The sequence below is a fragment of the Pempheris klunzingeri genome, chromosome 23 (genome assembly GCF_042242105.1).
Source record: "Pempheris klunzingeri isolate RE-2024b chromosome 23, fPemKlu1.hap1, whole genome shotgun sequence".
NCBI classification, from domain to species: Eukaryota; Metazoa; Chordata; class Actinopteri; order Acropomatiformes; family Pempheridae; genus Pempheris; species Pempheris klunzingeri.
The window spans coordinates 18,119,271-18,140,154 of record NC_092034.1 but is presented as its reverse complement, the minus strand read 5'-3'; the positions used below and the strand labels follow the sequence as shown (position 1 = coordinate 18,140,154).

At 42.0% G+C, this 20,884-nt stretch overlaps 1 protein-coding gene and 3 non-coding genes across 4 annotated transcripts; all 4 read left to right on the top strand.

The window, feature by feature from the left end:
* The first annotated feature begins 512 nt into the window (after positions 1 to 512).
* On the top strand, positions 513 to 10,630 carry eif4a1a (eukaryotic translation initiation factor 4A1A). The gene is made up of 11 exons (XM_070854374.1): positions 513 to 601; positions 2,037 to 2,079; positions 2,173 to 2,305; positions 4,160 to 4,299; positions 5,831 to 5,999; positions 6,987 to 7,096; positions 7,268 to 7,411; positions 7,785 to 7,922; positions 8,566 to 8,655; positions 9,210 to 9,289; positions 9,704 to 10,630. The coding sequence occupies exons 1-11, from the start codon at positions 579 to 581 to the stop codon at positions 9,846 to 9,848; spliced, it is 1,215 nt and encodes a 404-aa protein (XP_070710475.1). The 5' UTR covers positions 513 to 578; the 3' UTR covers positions 9,849 to 10,630.
* LOC139223341 (small nucleolar RNA SNORD10) lies at positions 3,598 to 3,737 on the top strand. The gene has a single exon (XR_011585981.1). It is a non-coding gene; the product is annotated as a small nucleolar RNA SNORD10 (small nucleolar RNA).
* Positions 5,077 to 5,216, top strand: LOC139223343 (small nucleolar RNA SNORD10). The gene has a single exon (XR_011585983.1). It is a non-coding gene; the product is annotated as a small nucleolar RNA SNORD10 (small nucleolar RNA).
* LOC139223342 (small nucleolar RNA SNORD10) lies at positions 6,165 to 6,304 on the top strand. Its single transcript, XR_011585982.1, has one exon. It is a non-coding gene; the product is annotated as a small nucleolar RNA SNORD10 (small nucleolar RNA).
* Positions 10,631 to 20,884: the final 10,254 nt, after the last annotated feature.

Below are 20,884 nucleotides of genomic sequence, written 5' to 3'. Positions count from 1 at the left end.
AACTTTGGAGAACTGCATCTTCAGGAATGTGCTATAAAACACTAGAATGTGAGTCTTTCTGCTCTAATATTGCAATTCGTGTCATGATATGGCATTACAGAGACTCATGCCAGTTTCATGTTGTGTAGATTACATCACTGAATGAGACTTGTCACTACAGTGGTTTCTAAGTTTTGATTTTCAAAATACGAAATATTGCTAGGAAACAGAGGAGTTTCAGGAGAAAACGGGAACTGGTGGGATTCTGCTCTTTGTCCGCGTTGACAAATGGCTGAAGAATGTTGACCTAAAAAGTTAGTTCCCGGGGTAGCCCGGCTGAAGGAAGCTTGGTTACCCCTTTAGCAGTTTGCTTATGAAATGTAAACCCCGCCCTCTTGGCATGCTAAAGGTGAAACAATCGTACACTACTATGCACGTAATGACCCGCCTACTTGTATATGACGTATAAGTCGGCCAATCACGAGGTTCTATGGGCGGGCTTACAGCTAAATGACGGCGATCTGTTGCAATGAGAAAGTCTCTTTGTGTGTTGTCAACGTATAAAAGACATTTCTGCCGCAGTTTCTTTCTTTGGAATAATGTCGGCTGAATATGACAATAGGTGAGGCAAATTTTAAATGCTCGTTGTGGCTGTTTCGTGTTTCAGAATTTGATTTGCTTATTTACACTGATAGGTGTGTCTTTGCTGTGGATGACTCTTTGGGATGTAGATATTTAACGAACCATGGTGGTGCTTCAGAGCTCGACCCACCATGAGGCCTGTCGATAGCCTGCCTTAAACTAACGTCTCCGGGCTTCGCTTTTCACAAGCTAATGGGGGGCTGAAATTTGACGTTTTTGTAGACTCGAAGTTAATATTTTGCTGTCTGAATTGTAACTCACGAGTGTGTTTGGATGGAACTGTTGGCCATCACCGTTGGTCCTGAACGCTACCGAAGCAAATTAAATGGCAACCGGCGCTTCGAGTAGCACGTGAGCTAGCATGGTCTGGGCCTTCCTCATTTTTATTTCGGATGATTTAGTCGTTTATGGTCTAATATCGGGTGTGATTGTAACTGTGAAAGTCGTGGCTTTTCGCGTAGAATAGAAAAGGTGTTGAATTTGGTGGCACAAGTTTAAATAACGTCATTATTTCTGTTGAACGACAGACGCACATGGTCGTGGTAGTGTGTCGGCGGCTCGGACAATGCCGGTAGTGTAGGCCGCCGAGGGCTGCGGAGAGCGTTCCTCCTGACATTGCTGCCGATGAGTATATGCTAACAGTTTACGGTACCTCCGTGAAACAGATGCCTGGTTTGTGTCGGTGTCGAGTATCGTTTGTGTTTCGCTGACTAGACAAAATGTAATAAAGTCACATAATGACGAGTAGGGCCTGTGTGCCGTCGCTACAACCCCCCGAGCTTTTCTTTATCCTCAACATTACGATCGCATTTTTGCATCAGAACTACGTCTTACAATCCACCGTTCACACCAGATTCATGGTGATTCACAAAGGTTTCATATTTAATCCCAGCTGACGTTGAACTACATCGCTTTTTCTGGCCGCTGTTCCCATCGACTGGCTTCCGACTTTTAAGCCCTGACTGGGAAAAACGACCATCTTGACTGTGTGTAGTAGAAATGGCGGACTCTCGAAAAGGCGGTTGGTCACAAGCACAAGACTAAAACGGAACATTGAGTAATGATCTTTTTCGAAATGGTTTAATCCAGCAGACGTGTTTAGATGGTAGGATATGATCATGATATCAACTGTTAACCTCAAGAGATTAATTAGATCACAAGTATTGTCCTTAAAGACTGGCGACGTGGAATTAGAATTTCTAGGAGAGAATTCCGCTGAGCTTTGTGTTCATCCAGTCCTTACATGATTGCAGTAACCACAGATCTTTTGTCATATTGGTATTTCAGTGAACCTTTCTGACATTTAAGTTTGGTCTTATGCTTGCTCCTGGTCACAGAATGTCCTTGTGTTCTGATGTGATACAAAAATAAGGTTCCATGGAAAAATGTCAATGAATTTGTGTTGTCATTCTCAGGGATAATGGCCCAGAGGGCATGGAGCCAGATGGAATCATTGAGGTGAGTGTGTTTTATTAATGTATTGCACATTTCACACCCTACTTTTAAGGTGTGTCTTTATTTGTTGTGCTCCCCGTTTCGTGCCCCCTACAGAGCAACTGGAATCAGATCGTGGACAGTTTTGATGAGATGAATCTGCGTGAGGCTCTGCTCAGAGGAATTTATGCCTATGGTTTTGAGAAGCCTTCCGCTATCCAGCAGAGAGCCATTGTCCCTTGTATCAAGGGTAAGTAAGATGTACTGAAGAAATATCCAATTACATACTACTATAACATCCTCTGCTATTGTCAGCTGTGAGGATTTCTTCAAATTTGGCTCAAACGTCCATTCAAGGTCTCGAGGAGTAACTGATTAGATTTTGATGGTCAATGTCACTGCCCCACGAAACAAATTTCTCACATTTTGGGCTTAATTAAAGAATTTATGCCAATTGTAATAACATTTCACCAGAACGCGTAATGGGACTAAATTAAGTACTATATTGTATCTTAAAGGTCAAAGATGTACATCAGTGACGACATAATCTGCAAAACGTGGCCCTTATTCAGCACCATATCTCAGGAACAGAAGGGGAACATGGGACCATATTTCACATTTGCTTAGTTACTGAATCTGTGTTGCTAATCTTAAAAGATATGGATATAATGTGCAAGTTAACTGGTTGTCAGAGGCATTAAAGTGTGAGGAGGGAATTCTAGTGTAGATGCGGACATGTCCTTGACTTCAGTTTAAAATGATGATGCCTCTGGTCATCTTGGGAAAACGTCACATTTTGCAGTCAAAGAACTAAGTATTGAGCTAAAGTACTGCTGTGAACACTAGCACAGTGGCTCCACAGCCAAAAACGGTTCAGGGGGTTCCTTGGAGATTTGAATTGAGTCAGAGGCGTCCCTAAACCCAATCGTCCATACCAAAGGCTCACTTCTTGCTGAATGGAAGAGAAACATCCTAGGTCAACTTGGCAAATTTGTATCAAAGGGTAAAGTCATCTAACTTGAGCACTATTGTAAAAGTGACCATACAGTGGAAACGCTATTACAGACTTTGGTAAATAATTATGCATCTCATCACTGTTTTTAAAAAAACAAAAAAAAAAACCAAAGATCCCAACACCCTGATGGTCAGTATTATGTTGTGACACAAGAGTCCGGTCATAGTGAACACTGAACAATTGACACAATTGTTAATTACATTTATTGTCAAAGTTGCTGTAATTGACTTGCCTGGACAAAATGTATGCTGATATTTGTGTTGCCGGTAAGTCCATGTTGTTGCTGTCTAAAGGTTATTACTAGCTTATTGTTTACTTGCACTGCCACTTCTAATATATAATATTTGGGAACAAATAAGTGGCTTGACCATCACCACGTTAAGTTGATATCCATATTTGTCCTCATTTAAGCCCTTGCCTTGCACTTGGAGTGGGTACATGCAAGATCAGCCTGTAAAATGCGATCAGTTTGTCACAGTACAAGAGTCAAATCAGCCTTCCAGTTAAGACAATCCAAAAGAACTGCTGTATAATGATGAAACCCATGCGTGTCAGCTGACTCTGTAAACGCCTGGTGTGTTGTTGCTCTGGCTAGTGTTTTGCTAGCTTGGGTCCTCAGTACAACAGGATTGCAGGGACATGATCATACATCATTACTTCTGAATACAGCACCCATCACCCTTCTGTGGGAGACTTGGTCTATTAAGATTTCCAACTTTTCAAATACAAAAAGGGAAAGTCTCTTGGGCCAGTACAGTATTTGTAGAATGCAGTATTAGATAGAAATACTTAATCGATCCCCGGGGGGGAAATTCTGGTGCTACAATAGCATAGAAGGTTAAGTGAGCACCACCATGAATACAAACAAATAAATAAGCAAAATAAAAAATGTACAGCTGTATATCACTTTTTCAGTGCATGCATGCAGGCCATTGAAGTTATAGGAAAGGAGCTAGAATATGGGGGAAATATTCCTGTACTGAAATACAGTGCTGTAGTGCTTCTAAAGGGTTTTTGGTTTGTCTAACACTCACTGCTCTTGTGGAATCTTAATAAGAACCTGTTTGGGGCGGTGGTTTGTTTTTGCAGGTTACGATGTGATTGCTCAGGCCCAGTCTGGAACTGGAAAGACTGCTACCTTTGCCATCTCCATCCTTCAGCAGATTGATGTGGAACTGAAAGACACTCAGGCTCTGGTCCTGGCTCCTACCAGGGAGCTGGCTCAACAGGTAGGTAGCCTGTGAACAAAGTACAGTCTTTGTGTGGGTTTCCCCAAATTTGTCATTTCTAGTTTTAGACTGTCTTGTGTATCCAAACTTCTGATCAATTTCTGAGATGCAACATAGTTGGTCCTTGTAAATTTGGTTGACATGTCTAAGTTAATGGTAAAGAATTTTAGCGGTAGGTAATGTAGTTGCAACATATGGGGCAGTATATGGACATGATCTTTCTAATGCATGTAACTAATTAGATCGAGCAGTGATCACATTAAAAATTGAGAATGCACAACCTGTTTAGATAATGATAAGGGCAATGTAATTTGGTTCTTTCTTGATAAGAGGCAAACCATCACTGTTCTGTACAGCCTATAGCATAATGGAGTTTTCTGATGGCACATCTTTACAGTTAAGCTGGTCTCAGGTCAGACTGAAAGTAAACCTGATTAACTGAGTTACCATAGAAACTTGTGGCCTGAGACTAGCCTGGTTTGGTTCAAATTGGGTTTCAGTCCATGTAAGAAGCCTGAGTCGACGCTATCAGACAAACTCCTCCCCATTATTCTCTCAGTACTGATGAGCTATGCATACAGGTCAAACGGTAACCTGCTTTAAATGTATCTGACAGGCTGTAGATGGCAGTTCTTTCCAACTTAAGTCGTAGAGTTCAGACTTGACAATCTGCACAGTATTCCAGTCCATATGCTTCCAAATGTTCCTGTTGCCACAACCCACAACGTCTGAACACTAATACTTGGTGGCAGCCACAGACTATTTGAAAGAACTGCTGTATAATGATGAAACCCATGCGTGTCAGCTGACTCTGTAAACGTCTGGTGTGTTGTAACTCTGGTTGGCGTTCTGCTAGCTTGAGTCCTCTGCACAGCAGGGTTCCAGGGGCATGATCATAAATCACTGTTTCTGAATACAGCGCCCATCACTCTTCTGAAAGGGAGTCATTAACGCACGTCTAATCCAGCCCCTGATTGGGCTTTCATAACAATTGTATCCAGTGTTGTAAGAAGGTTAACTTGGAGACAAGGGTGTACACAAGATGTGCTTAAGCAGGTCACTTATGTAAACATGGTTCTAATCACATTAGATATGGCTAGAAGTTGTAATTGGAATTTTGGTGTAATGTCCTTTAACTGCACTGCCTGAAGGTGGACGCTAGACATGTCAGCCAGTTTTTACAGTTAGACCAGTATAAGCATCTGTTAGCTGATACACAACCACTTTTACAATAAGTGTTTTCTTTTAGTAAAACCATGTTTAAAAAAAAAAAAAAAAAAAATTCAGCACAGTATGTAGGTTTAAACAGGTCTGTCTGCTGAGAAAAGTATAACTCAACCCAGGCCCCAGCTTTCTCTTGTTAAAACGAAGTTTGACTGGAATCCTAAATGTGTAGAATTATCATCAATGTCAAATGCATACGTATTTGCCAATTGGTTTATCGCTGGTCAAATTTCAACATGCCTTGAATTGAATTGTTACTAGTTTTAATGGCCTAAAACATGAATCAACAAATGGTGTTTCTTTTAAGATCCAGAAGGTAGTACTGGCCTTGGGTGACTACATGGGAGCCAGTTGTTATGCCTGCATTGGGGGAACCAGCATTCGCAGTGAAGTCCAGAAGCTGTTGGCTGAAGCCCCTCACATCGTGGTGGGAACTCCTGGCCGTGTCTTTGACATGTTAACTCGCAGAAACCTCTGTAAGTCTAAATGAGAATTGATCTTCATATCCATTTGTCCTCATTTAAGCCCTTGCCTTGCACTTGGAGTGGGTACATGCAAGATCAGCCTGTAAAATGTGATCAGTTTGTCACAGTACAAGAGTCAAATCAGCCTTCCAGTTAAGACAATCCAAAAGAACTGCTGTATAATGATGAAACCCATGCGTGTCAGCTGACTCTGTAAACGCCTGGTGTGTTGTTGCTCTGGCTAGTGTTTTGCTAGCTTGGGTCCTCAGTACAACAGGATTGCAGGGACATGATCATAAATCATTACTTCTGAATACAGCACCCATCACCCCTCTGAGAGTCTCTAGCTAGTGTTTACAGTCTCACTAGAATATGTTCTAGAAAAATTCCATATGACTGTATAAAAGCGCAACATTAAAAGTACATAATCTTGTATAATTTTCAAATTGTCGGTAATGCAAAGCTTGTGTTGTATATTCTTTTAATTCCTCTCTGAAATGCTCGCTAAATATTTTCAGTCGGTGGTCCTTGTTGCGTGGTAGCCAGCCTGTGCACTGGCTGTCTCATGATGAATTTTTATTTTAATGCAGGAACAGTTGCGTAGTGCTGCTTTGTGTTTTAGCTGGAGGAGTGGTGTTTAGGTACCGTGGGACAAATACAATCAGGAAGGCCAGTCGGAGTAATGCAAGTAAATATTAGTGGTCACAAATGTTGAATGTCAGCCTGCAGAGGGGTGCATTTTGTTTTTGTTACATCTACCAAGACTGTTTTGCCTTGCTTCTGGTCAATGCAGCCCTAAATCTGTATGGGGCATGGAATGAAAAGATGTTAGAGTACTATTGAAGGCAAGCAAGACAGATAGGACATGCAATGTAGGTTCTTGGCTGGAATCAAACTGTGGACACTGATTGTGTGGTATGCATCCAAACATGGATGTCCCTGTAGTAAGTTACAGGAGACATTAAACATTTTGCATTTATTTCACTTACTCTTTTTCAGCTTCAAAGCACATTAAAATGTTTGTGCTGGATGAGGCTGACGAGATGCTAAGTCGTGGGTTCAAGGACCAGATTTATGACATCTTCCTGAAACTGGCGAGCAGTACACAAGTAAGAGCTGAACATGTGTTGTATTGATACAGTCCAATGGAATACAATTATTTAAAATATATATATATATATATATATATATATATATAAAAAAAAAGTTGTTTAGCACTGTGAGGGAATATTGATTTGGAGGAAAAGTTGCATGAGGTTTGAATCTGCCCTGTTTTCTAGGTTGTCTTGCTGTCGGCCACCATGCCAGCTGATGTTTTGGAGGTCACAAAGAAGTTCATGCGCGAGCCTGTCCGAATCCTTGTAAAGAAGGAAGAACTGACCCTTGAAGGCATCCGGCAGTTCTACATCAATGTGGAGAAGGAGGTAGGGAAACATTTTCCAGCTGATATGTAATTTAGTCATCAAACTAGACAAATGAGGCCATGAATGGCAACATTTAACTTGTTAGTTACTTCGGAGTATGCTGTATTGTTGTTAACTGGATTTTGTTTTCACCTCGCCTATCTAAGAGGGTAGGCTAAATATCTTATGTATAAAGCAGTACAGATGTGATCAATCAATTTACATACCTAAATTGTACAGTTGAATCAATAAGCCTACACTGTTCAATTTGGATTTATTAGAGGACTGCACCTGATAAACTGGCAGCTACATTCATGAAGCTTGCTAAACAGTTTTATTACAGAGTGTAATGTATCCAGATCTTAAAGCACATTGTTTTTGCTGGTGTCCTTAGGAGTGGAAGCTGGACACACTGTGTGATCTGTACGAAACCCTGACCATCACACAAGCTGTCATCTTCATCAACACGAGGAGGAAAGTCGACTGGCTTACTGAGAAGATGCATGCCAGAGACTTCACTGTCTCCGCTCTGGTAAGGGATTTCAGATTAGACTGGCAATTGACAGAAGTTATTTGAAATTTATTTATTTTTTTTTATAATTCTAAAACTATAGTGCACATGTTCAGATGTCAAACCCTGAGCATCTCTGTACAGTATGGGCCATTCTGTCAAAGCTCAGTTTCACAATTGACTGTCAACATGCACCAGCACCCAATGTGACCTCAATCGCAGTGTGCTTTGGCCCACCTCATCACTGCTTGATTATCTTTTTAGGCTTGGGGCATCTTTTAGCCACAAAAGCAAATAAATGGCCAGTTGGTTACAAGTAACGTGACAGGTTATATAAAATCCCATAAATGGCAAAACAACCTTTAAGTACAGATTTTCTTATGCCTCAGTGTTCGGCATTGGTTGTTACCTGGTCATGGTGCAATGTCTTGATCTGGTAGTGATCACAAAGAATCTCTCCTAGCTCTTGGTGCACCATCTTTGGTCATGGTTTGGATAAATCGATAAACTATTGTACCAAGTAAATTGACAAATGTAACTGTCTCCAATTAAATGGTAACTTAGACTGATACAGTTCCATCACTGGCATACATTTGAGACTTGTGTATACTGTACAGTTTGTCCTTGTTTGCCCACGTCTTCACTTCTATCCTGCTCTCTTTAGCACGGTGACATGGACCAGAAAGAGAGGGACTTGATCATGAGGGAGTTCCGCTCTGGCTCCAGTCGAGTCCTCATTACCACTGACTTGCTGGTATGTAAAATAACTGCCTTTTACACTGTTGGACCCTCTCTGGTCAGAACCTCATACTGTCTGTACATGCAGTGAATGGTGTAACATAAAGTAGGAAGACAAGTGAAGGTGAGTCTTGTGTGCAGTCCAAGGTTCCCTCTCCTCCCATCTGCTGTGTTGGTGAAGGACTGAATGTTCCTTGGTAAAGAAGTATCTGCCCTCCACTGTGGCTGGGTTGCAGTCCTTGACTCACAACTAATTGGCAGATTACATTTTTATCTTGTTTTGAAGGGACTTCTGACTGGATAGTACACTAAACACTTAATAGTTCATGAAGTCCCACAAAGGTGTCTGAAGGTGCTACTGTAAGGCTTCCAAAACACATTGTAAGCATCGGCGTGTCTGTCCCCTGAAGTTTGTTCTTCCAAAAGGGAATCCATTCTTCATGGTTCGACACACACTGACATCAAGCTTAAGCACAATGTTGGCACATCAGTTGTGGTCATTCCTTTATGTGCCATTTGCATACAGATGGCTGATCATGTGTAACTAATGGCGGTTATGTTCCTCCTCAGGCCAGAGGTATTGATGTCCAGCAGGTGTCCCTAGTCATCAACTACGACCTGCCGACCAATAGGGAAAACTACATCCACAGGTAAAGATGCAATGAAGAGTGCAAAGTAATAGATTAAAATTGACTTAAGCAATGAAAGTGCTACAGTGTTAGCTTTTAAACTTTCCAGAAAACAAGGTTCATGAATATGCTGAACTTCACAATTTGTTAAACACTACTTCTGCTTAGTTTGTGACACCACCACAGTGAATAGGTATTTGACTTGTTATCAAGGAAAAGTTTCAGACAAGTTTTCTGTCTGTTGTATAACGACATGAGCGGGGCATTTAAAACCCTTTCAACTTGTAAGTGCTGTTCATGTCAACAGCAAACATTTGTAGAACCTTAAACATTCAATCTTCCGTTCTTTGTCATGAACAAGTATTCCAAACAGTTTCACTGGAAAACATGCATCTAGCAGTGCCGAATGGATGATTATGATATTTGTCTTCTCAGGATTGGCCGAGGTGGCCGTTTTGGCAGAAAAGGAGTAGCAATCAACATGGTGACTGAGGATGACAAGCGAACCTTGAGGGACATTGAGACGTTCTACAACACCACCATTGAGGAGATGCCCATGAATGTGGCTGATCTTATCTAGAAGAAGCCACACGCCCTTCGTCCACCCCACTTGTTTTAGAAGTCAAACCTTGTTTCTTATACGATCTGAATTCTAAGAACTTCTTTTGCTAAATTCCACCCTGACTTTATATCCTCTACATTCTAAAGAAAAGACTGCAGCCATTATTCTAGACTGCCTAGTCTTTGAAAGTTTTTGGCCATCTTTTGAAGGATAAATTACTGACCTGTTTCATCTGCTTGCCATACTCTATTATCCCATATCGGCACCTAAATTCTCCCTGCAGCTAATCCTTCTCTCAAATTTAAAGCATTTCAACATTTCCACATTGATGTTTTGCAAACTGGACTTCCCCAAACTTTGACTTTGTAACTGGTCCCTTGAGTGCACAACACAACTGCATATCCAAAAGCACATTTAAGGATGAAACAAAGATGATTGAAAGGATTCTAGCTGACTGTTAGCAAAAACTTATCAATTCATCAGTTATTTCATGTCAACATGCACAATGCCTACACGATGATTGCTTTTGTGAAATGTGGCTGTGATTTGTACCTGCCTTGTCACCAGGTGCTGCCTCCTAGTGACTGGATGAGTGGTTTAGACTGCAGTTGAGTTTGAGCTCAGCCTAACAATGATCTAAATGAATAGAAATACTGCATTTCACCAGACCAGTATTTAAACAACCTTCAGTGTAATGAAAACGGCCTTAAACACGCATCCTGATCATGTTAAGAGCAGAAGGTTTGGGGCTAGAGTACACAGGGCATATTCAAATAAAAAGACCTGTATAGTAAAATTCATCATGAATGAGTTGTTGACCATTTTGATCCTTTTACTGCTGTTTGATATATTTTATTGCTATTGTACATACTGCTTGACTTGTACAGTCATTAGTGCAGTATCATTCAATGGAAGACTAACTGACCACAGATGTTTGGAGGCAAACATGACGGTGAGTTCTGTGGAGACTTTGCCTCTGGACCCTGACGGCCTTGTTGGCTTTTCATCTCTAACTTTTTGACGTTGTTGTTCATTTAGATTTTTATTTTTAAACAAAATCTTGGATTTTTGATAAGGTGGTAGTGACTTTTTGTAACCTACCTCACCAAAATGTTAGGAGCGGGGGCGTCTGACATGAAAGGACCAAACTACAGATGATTGATTATATAGAGATCCCCCCCCCCCCCCCCACTCCCACAAAATGCTCTCTACTCTTTCTAAGCGCTCACATTAAAATGCCTATCATCAGGTTTGGTGTCTTTAGGAGAACTGTCATGTTTGGGGTGTATAGTCAGTGCTATTTTTTAAGATGAATTTACGGAATTGTTAACCTTTTTGAGACAGAAACAGTGTATCAACTTTTCTACATTGGATTCTGTATAGTATTTATTTTAATGGTCTTTAAAAAAAAAAAAAAAAAAATAATAAAGGTTTCTCCTTTTTAACAGTGTAAACTGGCCTCTGCATTGTTGAATAGCATGAAAGCTCTTCTGGCCCAGTCCTTTATGGAAAGGCTTGTGTGCGATGGCTACACACACGTGTGTGTTCAGGGCTGTAGCACTGGTGGCATTGCAGAATTCATCCCTGTGCTGCTGAGCTTCTCTCAGCGTCCACACAGTGTAGTCCTGCTGCAGACGCACATGACTGGACCCACGGAGGTGGAATATTCAAAACCTTTTGCTTTATTTGCTTGAGACAAGTGATAGTTTTTACCTGTGGGATCTTGAGGAATCGTAAACAACTTCCTTGCTCTTTATTTATCTCCTGATATACTGATTTCCAGCTTCATCTCAGTGACCGTAGCATCTTCAGATGGGACTTGAGTTAGAACATTCTAGCATGTCATTACTGATTGTTATTCTGTAATAAACAGTGAAATGTACATTTGTGTCATATCCATTCAGCCACCTGTCCACCCTGGTTTCTTTTTTGTTAAGTCATCACATCTGCGCAAATACAGTTCAAACTCCAAAGGAGCAAATGCACCTTGATTCTTCCTCTGCCCCCCGAGGTGTTCCCTATCTCTTCTGTACATCATGTTATCAGAAACCAGCTCTAACTGGTAAATGTTCTAACTTCATGGAAATGGATGCAAGGTTAAATTCAATGAAATTCCTAGGCTTCAAAGTTGGACTCATTTTTCTGACCAGTGAAGACTGATTTCCTGCTCTGAGGCTGGATGCTTTAGTCTGTAAGCCACTAGAGGGAGACATTGTTCTTTCTTCACCATGGCACTCAATGTCACAAACAGGAAGTACGTTAATGTTCTGGAACTTCTACTGAATCCTAGCCACAGTACGAACAGCAGTTTGAAAGCATATTCACACAGACAGCTCTTTCCAAACATTAAGGCTCTCAGCAGACGATGGCTGGAATAAAGACACCTCTTCAGTCTGTCGGAGCAATCAGGTCCTCTGGTATCATTTTTTCACATTAACAGTTTGTGACACACTTTGATCTTTTATTGGCCTCGTTTCCCTGTCCTGTTCCTGTTGTCTTCGTCTTTCAACTTCATTCGCAGCATCAATGTCTTATTTCACTTTTCTTATGGATGTGAATTACTTTACATTTATTATCTTCGTTAGTTAGCTCAGATAAAGGATCGACATCATGTAACAAGCAGTGGTAACTTATGGCATTGGCATAAAAAAGCTTGTTCCATAATTAGGTCAGATGGACTGCTCAAGCAATGCATGTCCATTTGTAAAGTTGGGAAATATGGGTTCAGGTGGTCATTGGTTAATACATCATTTGGTTTAGACCAAGAGAAAACTCACTGCGCAGTGTTAATAATTGTATTTTAGTATGCTTTGGTACTGGTGTACTGGCTTCTCTTCATTGGCTTCCAGTAAAATCTAGAATAGAGTTTAAAATCCTTCTCCTCACTTAGGGGGTTAGGCCTACTGGTGGTTCCTAAAGTCCTCTAAAGTAGTGATGGAGCCAGAGCTTTCAGCTATCAGGCCCCTCCCCTGTGGAACCTCCTTCCAGTTTCGGTTCGGGGGGCAGACACCCTCTCTACATTTAAGAGTAGACTAAAAACCTACCTTTTTGACAAGGCATATATTTAAGGGCTGGATCAGGCTGTAGACCAGCCCCTAGTTATGCTGCTATAGGCTTAGACTGCCGGGGGACTCCTATGGTGCACTGAGCTCCTCTATTCTCTATCCTCCTCTTCCTCTTCCTCTCCATCATTATGTCTCATGTCAGCCAAATGTCTGGCTAATAACTGGCTATCTTCCCCGGAGCCTTTCTGTGCTTTCTCGTCTCTCAGGTTCCTGTGGATCCTGGTCCTGGTCCTGCTGATGTGGTTCTCTGGTTCATGAATCACTGCTGCGGATCGTCGGCCACTCGTCATGTTTTTCAATAATATCATACTGCTAATCTTTTAGTCACATTCCTATTGCTAGTGCTATAGTCACTGTTAGTATGTTGGTTGCTGTTTGTGTTGTCTCTCTCTCTCTCTCTCTCTCTCCCTCTGTCCAACCTCCACCCAACACGGACCCCTACAGAAGCCGCCCACATTGAGCCTGGGTCTGTTCCAGGTTTCTTCCCGTTAAAGGGGAGTTCTTCCTCCACTGTGTCCTAATATAATATCTGATGTTGCTCATGTGGGGATTCTTGAATCCTTAATGTTGAATTCCTGAATCATTGGGTCTCTCTCTAATTAAAGAGTTTGGTCTAGACCTGCTCTTTATGGAAAGCGTCTTGAGATAACGCTGTTGTGAATTGGTGCTATATAAATAAAGATTGATTGATTGATTGATTGATTTGGGCTCTGCTCAGACTGATGGGTACATGGATACCAGTGAAGTACTGCTGCAGAGCCCTCCTGTCCTGGGTTGTGCATATTCCATTTTTGTCATTTGTTTTGTGTGTTATATGATACTACCCACACATTTTAAATGCTTTTATTGAATACACCAATTACATCATAGCTTTCTGCTGATTTATTTACAGAGGTCCATTATTCCACACCGAAGTTTGGAGAAAACCCTGCCTGTGCCACACAGCCAGGCTACCTGTTAAAGCTGAGATGGAGCACATTTTCAGCAGGTGTAGAGCTTTAGACATGCACACTGGTACATGTTTGAGGACCCTCATTTACAAGGCAGTCCCTAGCCCCTGACCTGAACTAAACCAACAAAATGCCTAACCCCAACCCTTACCCAAAACATAACCTAAATCTGATTTTAACGTTACCCTTCAAACCAACTCTTAACCTTTAAACAGTACTTTAACAGAAGGTACACAATTGATATCACCTCTTTAGGTTGTTGTGGCTCACTTGCAGTTCAACCAAACCACTGATTGTAGGTGTACCCCCCCCCCCCCCAGCCACACACACACAAACATACAAGCATACACATACACACCGTGTAAAGCATGTTTTCAGCATCCACACATGTATTGTCATGCACAGTGAATATGAAAATAGAACGTGCACTGGCATGCACATATAACACATTAAAGTAAAGCTCCCTCTGGCTAGCACTGACATGTAACTCCCCGCACCAACACTTTCGATGTCTCCTCCAACTCAATACCCAACCCCATGTCTGTGTCCCAATATGACATCCATCCATCCTCAAAACATGTTGCGTCTCTGCTTTTTTGTCCTGCTCTCAGCCTAGGTGGCCCATCTTCCAAAGGCACTTTCTCTGGGGCGAAGAAACCCCATGACCATCCCCCAACTTCCCAACACACATACACACTCACAATTACCCACTCCACCCCCTGTTGGGTGCTGGATGGTGGGCTTGAGAGATGGTGGGGGGATTATGCGAGTGTGAGGCTCGTAAAGGGCCTGCCATGGTCTTTCTGTTGTGTGACGGATGGCTGGGAGGCTGAACAGACCTGTTTTGCATGAGAAGGGAAGCCAGCAGAGGGGAGAAAAGAGGTCTATTCAATGAGGCCTGTCACCCAAAACCACCCCCCTGCACCGAACCCTCACACCCCACCCCTTCATCATCCATCCCTTCATCCTTTCGTCCCTCCTCCTCCCTTGTTCTCCCTCTCCATCTCATTCTCCCTTTCTTCCTTCATTTTGTGGCTTTCATTTACCCGTCTTCACTGCTTTTCTCTCACCCTATAATCTACACCCCACCCCCACTCTGCTGCCCTCCTTACTTCTTGATTTCATCCCACTTAATTTCTGTTCATTCAGATTTTCCCTCCTTTCCATCAAGCTGTTTTTACCTCCGTGAGTTCCATAACATTTGAATCCTCTCATTACTTTGTCGGTATTGTGAATGGAAATGTCATTGTCAAAGCTCTTTAACACTAAAAGAAGTCATGTGACTTGATGCTCTGACATGCTGACTGAGTCCACATTTGAGTCAGCAGGGGATATTATGGCATAATTAGGTTAAAGTTGCATTCAACAATTTTTAGCCACTAGGGAGCAGAAAAACACCAAAACAGACAGATAGTCAGCCACAAGCCTGTCACGGGTTCTAAAGCTGATAAAACAAAAATATCTGACGTCTACTTATACAGCCTACAGACACAGAGCTACTGTACATTAGCAGTCATTGGGAGTTGTGTGTCTGTCCACCAGCTGAGTGTAATTACAATATTCACTTTCCTTTCAGCTCTAGTTTGGTCTCCACCAACCTCTGAGAAAAATATTTGGCTCTTTAGCTGCTGTTTGATGCTGGGTGGGTACCAAGTAGCAGACTGAGTTTTTTCTCCTGAAATGGCTGTTAGCACGGACTGATGAGAGCTGCTGGACACAAACATCAGCAGTGTGAATTTACCTCTTCTGTTAAATCCCTGACAAAAAATCTAGGTGTCACGAAGGGCCAGGTTCTGACACTGGACCAATGTGTTGTTGTTGTTTTTTTCCAGTTGAGAAACATTTCAAAATTCAGGCCCATTGTGTCTCATCAATGTCTGTCAGCCTCATATTAGGTAAGGCCTGCCTTCTTGAAGCTCGGCAACCAATGAAATATGAAAAATGACAATCGTGTTGTCCTGTTGACCGTGACGATGTTTCAACACTCAGATCTCCATACTGTGGAATATCTTACACACACATCTATATTTACACATGCACAGCCTCAACCATTAAAATTTAAACATTGCTCTATTTTAATTGTGGTTTCTTTCTACTTTGCTTTAAAAAGGAGGCTCTTAGTCTCATGGCAGTGTAAAGCCGACGGTAATGAGATGGTGGAGTGGATTAAAAATAATGATCCAGGGGGGCTCTCCCTCTACCAGCCATCTCAGCCTCTGCCAACATGAAACTCACCAAAGGTCCACACTAGTTTGTCTGTAAACTGTCACCACTGAGATCCATGAGCCACCACATAAACTAATACTTACCTCCAGCTGCTGGCAGGAGAAACATTCACTCAGCTGAGAACATAGTCTGTCTACCACACTGTCTTATTTCACTTTATCAAGCTTATTTAATCACAGTTCCATGTGTGGAAAATATTACTTAATATAATAATGAAGCTCAATGTGAACTTTGAAAATGATCATTTTAACAGGCAGTGGTCAGTGCTGTTCAGTTGAAGTTGGTGTCGGGACTGAAAACTGCTGCTGTCTTCCCTTCACCTCTATCAACGTTGAAAATGACCATTTTATAGTCACCAAAAATGGACAGAGCACAGCTCTGTGGTGATGGGAAAAGAGGGAAACCCACTGCCATGTTTGCTTTTCCTGTGTCTGATCTGACATCCACAAATGCAGCATGTGCGCACAAGAGTAAAATAAGAGTTTGTAAGGGGACCGAGGGAGCTGAAAAACTACACTGCCATTCTTTCCATCTGAAGCCACAGAAGTTGACAGACAGATGAAGAAAAGCTGATAGTGTGAGTTTTGGTGAGTTGTTTTTGAAAGAGGAAAGCCAGGGGAGTGGAGAGGAGGAGGAGGAGGAGGACAAGCAGGGAGAGGACAAGGTTTGGAAGGGATTCCACACAAGGTTGTCATGGAGATGGAAATGGGAGACCAGAGCCTCACAATTCCCAATTAGTCACAAACACGTGGTCTCAAATACACACCTGCAGCATGCACACACAGCTCTCCAACTGACTCTGGAAAGGCTACTTAACAAACACACACATTTCTGATAAGATGTCACACACAGATACAAACTAAACATCTGCATGACACATGTCATATTGTCATGACGTGTTCAGCCACTACTTGTCCTTCACCATCTTACACACACACAAATTCATGGATTGGTCAGATAAGTGCAGAGAAATCTCACCTGTCTCATCTGTTTGTGTGTGTGTGTGTGTGTGTGCCGGTAATTCTGCGTTCTGCTATTTTGAGAATGTTTACACACACACACACACACACATACAACCACTGGAGCTGACATGTGCCTCCTCCAAAATGTAACTACATTCAGGGTTACGGCGCCTCCATGTACCAAGAGCCTGTCCTCCCCAGAGGGACGTCAGCATCAGGCGTTACAGCAAGTGCCCCCAGTTATCACCCCAGGTATCATGATGGGAGCAAAGTAGGAAGTCAGGTGATGTTATATGTTATGTATGTTATGCGACAAGATCATGCAGGGATGTTGGCAGATGGATGGATTGATTAACAAAACATCAGACTCTGACATGGGACACTGCTTTCTGTTTCAAACTGACAGTCAACGTTAATTTTTAAGCATGACAATGATTGTTTCCTAACCATACCCATGTAGTTTTTATTGTAAGACTGATGGCAAAGGTCCCCTAACCATAACGTAGTGGTCATTTGAACCCAAAACCACAATGTTCTCCAAACCTTAACATAGGCTTATTTGAACCCAAACCATTGGGTTGGTGGATCCCACATTGGGACCACAGGAACAGTGACTGGCTGCTTGTGTGTTCTCTGGTACATGTTTCACATAAGAAAAAATATATTGGACGATTCTGCAAAACCCTGAATAGACCCAAGACCCAAGCATATTTTAAACATCCATTGACAAAGTTTTAATTGTTGCTTTCTACAATTTAGGAAAGTCAGATGTACTCCATCCTCAGCTAACTCCCACACTCTTACTTTACATCTGGCAACATGCACACTACATACATTCCTGTGCTAGCACTGAACATCACCACTGGAAGTTATTTCTAGTACACTGGGCTGCACTGGAAATCAACCGACAGAGTGTATTCTGGCCATGTTCTCCATCTGTCTCAGACAAGTCATTGGCAAGTGGGGGTGGGAGTCTATAGCATTTTATTGAATCTGAATTCAGGTTTCAAATCCGCTTCTTGAACTAGAAGCTTTCCGCACAATGCACTTCACATTAGCTGTAAAATCGCTTCTAGGCTAAGGAAAAGGACTTGTCCTTCTCACGAATGCCACAACTTTTCCCTTTAGATGATGGATGGTTGACAAATATCTAAGCAAGGAAAATAAGCACCCTCTTGCAAATATTGCATTTCACAGTTTCATTGACTTTGACTTTTGTATCCATACTACTGAATGGTTCCAAAATGTAACAGGCTACTGGAACCCATACCTCATGCCCAAGATTCTTTCAAGTACACATTTGACTCGGTAATATGATCATCTCAGATAGGAACAAGGAAAATAAATGGCAAGAGTCAGCAGTGTTCTTTCTATTGCCCAAATGGTGATCATTTTATCCTCCATCTCGATAATTATGAGGTGAACAGTTATCCAAGTCAGGTTACAAAGTAATCCATCAGGAAATGTGGAAATATTTGATTGGCCACTGCAGCAGGTTGCCAGATGAAATTGCCTTGCCTTGTGACAAAGGTGGAGTTTTCTTTTTTCTGGCCAAAGCTCCCACTACGCCAGTGCAGTGGTTTCATTCAGCATGCTTAAATGCGTAGCAGTAAACAGGGTACATCAGTGAATATATGCAGCAGGTCATTTAGTTTGGAATCATGACTTAAGAGCTTTTCACACTGCACTTAGCCCAGTCTAAGAAAGCTGTTGCACACTTCACACTGGCACAATCGTGGCTTTCTGACATGGGCTAACCCTAACTTTAGCCTTGCTTGGGGGCAAGGGCCTGCTGGCTGTGCTCGGGAGCAGAGTTAGCCCTGAGTTTGTGGGGTTATCCCACAGAGCTAAAAGGTCCCCATGTGAAACAGGGTTAAATAAAACAATGGTACTCTAATTTGTGTGGAAAGGGGTTAAGTTAGCAAATGGCTAAAGATTGATTGCCCTGGGCAAAGAATATGCAGTCAACTCCCTTCGCCCCAGGCTGCAGTGTGAAAAGCCCTTAAGTGATTTTATGATGGCTGATCACACTCAGCAGCTCTACCCGTACGTGCCAGAGACCTGAGCAGAGGCTGATATGTTGAAAATGAGTCATCCTTAAAAAGTGTCACCCAGTGATGAAATGGTAAACATGGAAACGCTATATCTGAGCTTCTGTATGTGAGAACCATCAGGCAAATAACTCCACAAGATTTAATTGTAGAAAAAACTGCCTCTTCAAACTGTCTTGAGTCACTATATCATTAACGTTCATCTATTTGAAGTGCAGTAAAACTGTCGTGACCTTTTCATGTCCAACTCTGCAAAGTGGGCAACTGCCCTGAGGCCCAGAGCCGCTGGGGTCCCAAAAGCTGCAGGTTCACATTGAGATTAGTTTGTGGTAATTGGATTACTTGCAAATTTGTTTGGAAAAATGTGTCACTTAAGCACAATATAAGATGACAGGGTCAGGGCAGGCGCTGCATCTTAACCTCACGCTGAAGCTCAGAGGTGTAGAGCAGCACTGTGTCAAAATCTGCCTTTCTGTAGTCCACACTGTGCCTAGTGGGGACTTAAACACAAACTTACATAAACTGCAGAATGGGAGGAAGTGAAAGTCAACAAAAACACCTCTTTTCTACTATAAAGAAACTTATAAATGACTCCATAACTTCATTAAGACAATTTTGCAGCCTTAAATCACATCAGGGTAATGATTATAATATATACTTCTCATACCTTGCCTTCTTCTCACTTCAATATTTCAATACTTTTCACACTCAGACCTCCTTTTTTTTCACAATCTGGTATTTTCATCACTTGCTAAAATCTTCAACTGTTAACCACTTTTGATGAAGCCCACCCTGTATCCATCAGATATTTGTAACTACAGACCAATCTCTGACCTCTCCTAAGCAAAACTATTGGAAAAGTCACCCCCAAGCAGTGAATCAGCCACCTGTTGACTAACACAGTACATGATGTTGTACAGAAATGGGCCTGGTCAAGGTTACCAATAACCTAAAAATACATAATGACAATGGAGGAATCTCATATGATTGGATGTAGAGGCGGGGCTTGAGGGGCTTGAGAGGTGGGGTGGGTCGGCGCTGGACTTCTTCTCCATAAAAACGTTTCTGTCCTGGGGTGCGTTGTGTGCGTATTGACTCTGGGTCAGTTTATCAAGAAACACAATGTCTGTTACCACAATTATGCTGATGAAACACAACTTTATATTCCCCTGCCCTCCGCTGATCTGAACCCTATTGACACACAGGAGTGTAGCAAGGATGTTGATAACTGGGTGTTTAGCAATTCTTTAACAGCTGAACCGTGACAAGAGGGAAATCCTGGTTATTGGGGGAAAAGGCTTAAAGACAAGAAATCACTACTGAACTGTAGCATTATACACCTGTGCTGAGGTCATTACAGTGGCTTCCAGCAGTTTTTATGACTGCTTTTAAAACATTTAAAACACCAAGTTCAATGTGGTCTGGCACCCCAATATCCCTCTAACATGCTTGTGAGTTATGAGCCAGGCCGTGGGATTACCCCCCATGTCCCCAGGAAAAATGGTGAAACTGCCTTTAGTTTTTATGCTCAAAGCTGCTGAAACATCCTACCCAATCATGTGTGGTGTGCTCCTAAGCTACCATCATTTAAAACGATTAAAAACTATTCTACTACCCTTCCAGTAACTTTAACTTTTTACTTTTGAATGGTTTTTAATTCACACCTCTTCATTTTTACTGATTGTTGTTCACTGCTCTTATTTGATTTTCACTCCTACTTTCTTAATGACTTGAATTCCCATGAATGTGTCTGTTTTAATCATGTCTGATGTTTTAGCTCGCCACCATTCGCAAAGTGTT